The 8,500-nt window shown below is 34.9% G+C and overlaps 1 protein-coding gene and 1 long non-coding RNA gene across 7 annotated transcripts; both read right to left on the reverse strand.

Annotated features, from left to right (window-relative positions):
* Positions 1–502: 502 nt before the first annotated feature.
* On the reverse strand, positions 503–4,683 carry LOC142522954 (proteasome subunit beta type-3-A). Its single transcript, XM_075626562.1, has 7 exons — positions 4,525–4,683; positions 4,249–4,430; positions 3,291–3,398; positions 2,882–2,971; positions 2,306–2,390; positions 969–1,063; positions 503–872 (listed from the first exon to the last, which is right to left on the reverse strand). Exons 1-7 carry the CDS (start codon positions 4,528–4,530, stop codon positions 824–826), a joined length of 615 nt encoding a protein of 204 aa, XP_075482677.1. The 5' UTR covers positions 4,531–4,683; the 3' UTR covers positions 503–823.
* A 574-nt stretch (positions 4,684–5,257) lies between these two features.
* LOC142523444 (uncharacterized) lies at positions 5,258–8,188 on the reverse strand. Of its 6 annotated transcripts, none has more exons than XR_012814661.1 (7): positions 7,864–8,188; positions 7,644–7,713; positions 7,397–7,460; positions 6,998–7,046; positions 6,749–6,830; positions 6,113–6,220; positions 5,258–5,786 (listed from the first exon to the last, which is right to left on the reverse strand). It is a non-coding gene; the product is annotated as an uncharacterized LOC142523444 (long non-coding RNA). The 6 variants fall into 6 exon arrangements; XR_012814658.1 differs by having other exon boundaries at positions 6,749–6,835; XR_012814660.1 differs by having other exon boundaries at positions 6,998–7,088.
* Positions 8,189–8,500: the final 312 nt, after the last annotated feature.

Genomic DNA, 8,500 nt, shown 5'->3' on the forward strand with positions numbered 1-8,500 from the left:
TTTCAGTTTGCAAAATTAACATTCAATCGCCTAATAAAAACAAAACTAAGATATTGTTTGGTATATGATGTGCATTTCACTCTCAAATTTGCAAAAATTTGTGTCAGACTGATATCACATGTATTTTATAAGACAGATATTTTATTTATGTCATCTATGAAAAAGTATCACTTTCATGCTAAGAGTATTATTTTTTATTGTGAATATCAGTAGATTTAACCCGTCTCACAGATAAAGATTCATGAGACCTTCTAACGAAAGACCTACTCTTTCCAATATGAGTGATAAAATTTTGACACTTATAATTTATGTACCGTTATTAATTATGTGATGATGTGAATTTCCAATATGAAAGATAAAATTCGTAATTTATATAGCGTTAATAAACAAATTTTTTTTTAAGAAACGGCTATATATATCGATATATCGACAACGATAACAGCAAGTGTAGGAAGTTAAAATGCCGAATTTGGTCATAATAAAACATATTCAAGAAACGAGAGAAAGGGAAGGCATCGTCCATTATAATGTATTTGTATCGGGCAACAGGCGAAGTTAACATCATCTTAACCTAACAAACTGATCTGCTGCTGGGTTTAAATATTTTTCAAAGAGTAACCAAATTTCAACATTACAAGAACTAGTTCATCCGTTTTTACGAACATCGAAAGACAACAGAAACTATAAACGTTCGAAGAATACATCTCTTTTTGCTTCTATAGTCAAACGAAAGTTTCCATGACGTGAGACACATTATATGATCGAGAACAACACGTGCAAGGAGCAACAGGCATAACGAATAGCGTACTAATCGTTGTGATACTTAATCCATCCTTCCCTTGAGGATTCTCTCTGTAACTTCAGTTGGTGTGCTGTAACCAAGCAAAATTTGTGTCATGGCAAAATCAATAATTGTTCAAAACATGTATCGCAGCCTAGAGAAAGATATGTATCAAATAAACACTTACACGAGATAAACATGGCCTCCCCAGCCACTCAAACAGTCTCTGTCTACGGACGATAGGAGAGCTTGTGATATGGTCTCAAACAATTCCTCTGCCTCCTGGATACGTGTAACAAAGTAAGTTACTTGTCTGAAACCATTGGGTTGGAACAAACTTTAAACAAAATGACCACCAATGTGTGAACTTTGGCCCACGCAAGAGCTATGCTTTTCTGTTAACCTCAGTCTTGATTGACATTCAAAGCTGAAAACTGGACAACCAAAGGTGGACAATGGTAGTATTGCCAAATATAGTGATACCCCAATTTTCATGGAATTTAGTTTTGAAAAAAATTAATCGGGGGGCACTCTAATTAATAAATAACATGGTTTTTTTAAACTAGTTAATGTACAACTGCAATATTGACAATGAATCAAGGGGCGTTATATGACAAAAGTTTATGCATATTAAACGGATATTGTGGTGCTCAAATGTATTATGATGCTGTAGTTGGTTCTGTAAAAAATTCCAGTTGAAGGTATTATAGTTTCGGCTATGCTCTCAAGGTATAAGAAATGAGCGGTCATGCCAATTAAGTAAAGGAATATGAATTAAGTGGAAGAGATGACACCGAAATCAGGAGATGATAATCTCTAATAACTACAAAGCTTCTACCTATATTTGCCTTTGTCATGTACATTTCACATGACCTTGCTGTAAAACTTAACCATATAGCTGAAAGTAAGAAAGAACTCCATGATAAAAAGACTCAAGACCAATTGTTGGAGTTGTCAAAACGGGCAAGCAGGATGGGTTACGGGCCGGTAACCCATCATTTGGCATGTTGGGGCAGGTCGGCCCACAACCTGCCACAAACCATCATTTGACACAGAGGGGCAAGCCAACCCGATGGATCTGACCTATTTTGAAAGCTCTACCAGTTGTTTAGTCTTGGATAGCACAGGGATGGATAATTATTTGTAAAGTACACGAACAAAAGTTCTGATTTTTCCATAACATATAGGAGTTTTGGACATAATACTTTCTGGTAAATGCCATCGACTCAACTTCGACTTCCCTCTTTTACTCTCTCATAGAAGGTGGGCTAAAATGATTGAACGAAGAGCTATTTAAACAATGGCCTCATGGAAGGACTAGACCTCAAGACATAAAAATGCACTATTTCTTTTAGTTTTCAATTATTGTTTTGTTTTCCTCCCAGAATATAAAGAATACTGAGACAAAAAATGAGTGAATAAAGCATGAAGCTTACTAAATACAGAGAGAAATTGGTAATAGGTAACACTGAAAAGCTAATTCATTTCATAAAATAAAGAACTCCGGCAAGAAAAGCGACAAACCATATCTGGCTTGAACATTGATTCACAGGCACCATATAATGATTCTGAGGCAGTGCCAGCAACAACAAAGTCTTTGGCAAGTTCCCTGGATGTAATGAAACAAAACTATAAACACCGTGGATTTTGGAAACATTCTTTTAAGAAAAAAGCATGTGATATCCAACAAGATTAATCAGAAATCAGTATTATACTAGAATGCTATATTGGGTTTAAGCTTTTTTAACACAGTAACAGCACGTGAATGGGTAACAATTTAGTTGCAGCGGGTATCAACAAGCTAAAAATGAGGAATAATGGTGGTACAACTCATAACAAATTGAAGAATTTCTCATTAAAATATTTTAATTGGTAATTCTTATAGCCTAATTATCGCCCTCCTTCCAATGGTAAACCTAAACAACAGAAAAAAGCATTTAAAATACTAAGGTAAAACGAATACCTAATTGTCACAATTTTGAAGTAATAATGTAATAATAAATATTTAAACTTGCACATATGACACTTGTTTCTTAAGCTCAAAAGAAATTAAAACTCTGGTCTTTTTCATAAAATGATCAAGAAACGAGTCTGACATACTTGGCCCCAATAGAATCCATAGTGCAAATGAAGGGCTTGTCGTCATCCCCTAATCCAGCAATAACAGGCTGGCAGAAGTATGGACCAAACCTAAACAGAAAAAAAAATTAGACAGGAAATGAAAGAACTATATAATCTTCTCAGATTTATTTGCTAGCAGTTTACATTAATGAACGGTCTTTATTTCCCACTCTAGTCAAAGAAAGTAATCCACACCAAAGAACAAAGGTGAAATGACACAAAGCCATGGAAAAACTAGAGCAGTGGCTTAAAGATACATTTGTGATATGCATTAGTATCTTCTGAGTCGCAGTCCGCAACCAGGAATTATGATAGTTTCAATCACCATTTAGTCCATAACTGACACTTACAAACAGAAGATATGCACCGTCAAAACAATCTTACCAACCTTTTCTCATAGAGAACAGCAGAAACGAGGCTTGCAAAAGTTTCAGGCTTCATGTCTCTTTCTTCCCTCAGCTGATATAACTTATGTCGAAAAACAAGTTTCTGATGCCTTCAGATGAAATCAACCATATCCACAATTACAAGTCAACATTCAATTGCACAATGCACACCAAGTATATGCACATCGCCAAGATTACATTAATGACTTGATTGTAACCAATGATTATTACAATCTATAATCTAGAACCTTCAACAAATATAACATTTATTGTTGTATACACAAGAAACGACAACTGAACATCACCGAAGCAAAATAAAATCTAAGTTAATAATTATCAGTCGTTTTTTAAACTTTAAAAATTTGTGGTCCAAACAACCGATTTTAGCCTCACAAAATGACGTGAACATCCCAAGGCTGCTAATAAATAAATAAATTTTTAACTGAACATCACCAAAGCAAAATAAAATCTAAGTTAATAACTATCAGTCATTTTTTAAACTTCAAAAATTTGTTGTCCAAACAACCGATTATAGCCTCACAAAATGACGTGAACATCTTAAGGCTGCTAATGCATAAATCTTTTAACATCAAATCAATGCCTAAAATTCTCCAAATTACAAAAGAAAGTACAACCATTACATTATAAACAAACGAAACAGATCCATACAAACTCTTCCACAAATTTTACCATCTTGCCCTAGTTCTAGAGTGAGCGTATATCTTGTATTTTCGTCCCCAAATCAACACAAAATTCTTAGAATCATCCCAAGCCTAACGTGTACATCAAGATTCAGATGCTCTTCCAAGCTATAAGCACACAGACGGTACAACAGGTATTTCACATCAAGCTTTGGATTTTAAAGCTTCCTCTCTATTCACCAAAAAAAAATATATTTGTCCCAAAACAAAACAAATTAATAATAATCTAAGCTTTAGATTAATAATGAGACAGACTTACAGTGTTTGAGTATCGGTGGCAAGGCCCGCTAAGCCTATGAAAAGCTTATCGTGGATTTTGTAGATCTTTTGAAAATCCGTGGCGATGGTTTGCAGCTGCACCCCCAGCCGCCGGTCACTGGCGATCGCGAAGCAATTCTTCCCCACCATAGCCACCAACGCACTTCCATTATATTCAAAGATCTGAAATTTGAACCCGAAACCGATCAATCCAGCAAAAGACAATCCAGATAATTGACAAACACAGCTGAAATTGTGATAGTGACATGATACTTACCGACATTTAGCTTGAGCGAGTGGATTTACACGCAGAAATGGTGATTTGATTCGGGAGCGAGTGAATTCTGAGGGTTTTGGAAGGGGAAAACAATTGTGAGAGACGTATTTGGCATGGGTGACTTGGGAAAGGGGGCTGTGTTACCGGGTCGGGTCAACTTGAATGGGGATGGGGGCTCGGCCCATTTCGAAATCAAACCCTTATCGGGGAAACCTTGAAAGTTAGAGTCCTGTTTAGGAGTCTAAATTTGTCCAATCCTTGTTGGTCGTTGTGATTAGGTCGAAAATTTACGTTGATTGCAATTATAGTATGTGTCCAACAAATTATGTTTAGGCTTTACTCGCATTTACGTATATATATATATATATATATATATTAATTTAATAATAATTTATGATTTTAAATACTTATGATATATATTTTATCTATATATTCAAGCAAGATACATAAATAAAATTTTTAAATATAATATAAGTATCATGATGTCCACGAGTTTAGTGAATCGTGATGTAAACACTATGTTTTATTGGTGAAAATATCATTAGCCAATGTAGATGCACTATAACAAAAATGACTTTTCACAGCGCACAAATTCACTTTCCGCGGCGCGCATTGCATCCTGCACAACTGCAAGCTGTTGAAACTTCAAGATTATTAACGGCGTGCGTATGCGCTCCGCGGATAATATTATCAACGGCGTGCGTTCGGAGTTATTTCATCGAAAGTTGGAGCTTATGTGAAACAAAATGGAACTGTTCAACAACTTCAAACTATGGTACAAAGCCTTCAACAACAAATGCAACAAAATCAGCTAGAAATGCAAGAAATGAGGTCCATATTTTTACAAAGTATGAATAAACAAAATCAGCAGAACAGGTTAGTAAAAAAAACATATTAAAAATATGTTTTGTATATATACACACTTAAAGGCTTTTGAATTATCATGATTACATCGCTTGACACGATTTGATTGTAAAATTAGGTTGCTAGTGGTGGTATTGGTAGTGGTATCGAGAATGAAATTGGTAGCAATGAGCCCTTGCAATGTTTCTTTGAATTTCTTCAGTCGTCCCCTCGTGATTGGCCCCTCCGGCAACTCTAAAGGATCCCATGCATTCTTTGGAGCTTGGCCTACCATGTTTGCATCACGAAGCTCATTCCGCGCACTCTACCCCGAGCTTACTTGCCAAACACAAGGCTAATTGCATGATCAACATTGTTAGTTGTGTTTTGAGATTTAGGTGGACATTCTTATATTTTTTCTGCAAAAAAATATTATGAGAAAATAACATGGTTATCTGCAAGAGCCAAGAGAAATAATCGGATTAAAATAACTAGTTTGAAGGTTATCATCTCATTAACCCATAAAACTACATGCTGGTACCTAAATCTGAGCGACAAATACAAAAGCAGCGATAACCATTGAAGTTTCTTGCCAACATGACGCAACTGCAAATAATAGATCTCTCCAACAATTCTTTGGCAGGTTCAGAACAATTAATTACCAAATATGCACATGTTAATTCCATTTTCCCAATTACACATTACCTTATACAAGAAAATGGTGCAAAGTTAATCTAATTATTACCATTTTCTCTCCAACAGCTTGAGTACTAGGCTCTCCATTTTTTTTCTTGTGACCTTCAATCCAAACTTGCGATCTCGTAATTTTTGTATCTGCCGGTCTTCTCTTTTCCTTTAATATAGAAATATATAAAAAATGGTTAGAACATAATTCAAAAGATGTATATATCACTAATTACATAAATTATAAAAAATAAAAAAAATTACCATAATGTGAGTCAAACGAGCATAATTGAAAGTAAAGACAAAGTGATGTCAAAGTACAGTTCTTACCATTTCAAATTTAAAGGAAAAAAAAAGTGATGTCATGGTTGAGATAAATAATCACTACAAGAAAAATGCCCAACACACTTTAAGAGCTTGACAATTTTTTAAAACACCTGAAACTTTTGTTAGAAGAAAACAAGAGCCAAGACTTCAAAATATGGTCATGCGAGATAATCCAATAAGTTATCTTGAGGTTATAATGTTATTGCCACTATCAAATGGAATGTTAAAATTCTCTACCACGTCCAACAAAATATGACAAAAGCATCAAGAAATGAACAAATATGACAAAGACATGTATTAGATCATTGGTACGAGTGTAAGTATTCGTTAAATTGCGCTGAAAAAAACTATTTCCGAGTGAAACCATTACCTGGTTAGCCAACCCCCAAAACAGAACTGAAACAACTACACTTCTCAGGGTTGCTGAAATAGACAGGCCTTAGCTTCTCATACTTTCCTAGCACAATATATGAAGTGGATGAACAATCAAAAGCTGTATTTCTAACTATTTCAGATAAAAATGATTGCAAGAGAACATATGATGCAAAGTATTAATATAAACACAAACTAGGATAATATAACAATAAAAGTAACATGTTTTACAGCTAGAAAATCTCACCTTCAAATGATGACAAGTCTCTGAATCCATTTGCAATGCCTCCTCAAATCTGAGTGATCCAACATGAAGAATCATAATGTCCTAACAATATCTTTATTGCCATTGTCAATCAAAATCAATGCAAGCAATTAAAACCAATTTTTTACAAAAATAATATCAATTTTATTCACAAAAACAAAAAATCAAATTTTTACAACAAATTTAGTGCAAATTTAAGTCTATTCCACACGCAAAGTTAATAAAAATCAATCCAATGTCCCTAACTGAGACAGGAAGAAATGAGCACAAAAACTATACATTTCCATGCTTAAAAAGCACAACTATAGCTCATAAGAATACATATTGTATTAATATGCCAACATTTAAAATCCTAACCACGCCACAGACTCGTTTATTTACCTTTTTTACTCATTGTGGAATTCCCAGCAGAACATGTGAAGGAACTTGAATCACACATTCATACCTAAAATGTTAATAATCAGTCAAACTAACATTAAGGGATGAACGCATTTCTTTAGAAAATTTGGAACTTGTGACCTGCCCAACATGAGCAGGAACATTATCACCAAATTAATGATGCAAATCACAAAAGCACTTAATCATAAATTCAGACGAAGCAAAAATTCAAACAACTCAAAGATTTCACCATAACATCAAAATCAAAACCCCGGTAGCCTTTCCTTGCTCAATTAGTATGAAGAAGGAAATAATTACCCCTGCACATTTGATACATGAAGGTTACAAGCATGAAATATCTAAATAAACAGCAGCATGACATTAAGAAAGTTGTATTTTTGCATATGTAAAATTCACAAAGGAATATAAAAAACAAATATATAAAAAAGAAGTTTGGGCTTGCTTCGAACTTAGTCTAGGGCTCGATTACTAGAAACCCAAGGCTTAAGACCGAGCTTTCCTGTTGCGAAATAGTTGGAGAATTCACCGGAGAATCTATGCGCAGAACAGAGCTCGTGCGATTACGGTTCAGCCGTTCAGGTTAGCGAAAATCGATTTCAAATCAGACGATTCGAGTAGCAAACAAGGTCGGGAAGTCTTGGGCTCAAGTTCACGGTGGTGGTGAAGCTTCGACGACGAGAATTCGATGGGCTTCACGGTGGTGGTAAAGCTTCGACGGCAAGAAAATTGGTGGGCCTAGGGCTTGAGCAAAATGGGGATCGGTTGTTTCCTCTGTTATTTTTATTAGATACAATATTATTAACGACGCGCAGATAACTGTATGCTTTTAAAATAGTATCCACAGTGTACATTTAATGCGCGTCGTTAATGTTGTAGCATATTAACAGCGCACATTAAAAGCATTAAATGTTGTAGCATATTAACAGCTTTTAATGTGCGCTGTTAATGTCTAGACGCGGTTTTTTTTTAAAAAAAAATTTATACTATTAACAGCGTACATAAACATGCACGCTGTTAATAATAATATTAACGGCGTGCTTTTAATGTCCGCTGTTAATAGTGCGCTGCGAAAAGTCATTTTTGTTG

This window comes from Primulina tabacum, chromosome 13 (genome assembly GCF_025594145.1).
Source record: "Primulina tabacum isolate GXHZ01 chromosome 13, ASM2559414v2, whole genome shotgun sequence".
In the NCBI taxonomy this organism is placed as follows: domain Eukaryota; kingdom Viridiplantae; phylum Streptophyta; class Magnoliopsida; order Lamiales; family Gesneriaceae; genus Primulina; species Primulina tabacum.

What these genes read in the sequence shown, in the direction of transcription:
- LOC142522954 (XM_075626562.1), bottom strand. An exon ending in GCCACCGATACTCAAACACT is followed by an intron (nt 3,399 to 4,248) that starts GTAAGTCTGTCT and finishes TTTCATCTGAAG; the next exon opens with GCATCAGAAACTTGTTTTTC. An exon ending in CAATGTTCAAGCCAGATATG is followed by an intron (nt 1,064 to 2,305) that starts GTTTGTCGCTTT and finishes ACACGTATCCAG; the next exon opens with GAGGCAGAGGAATTGTTTGA.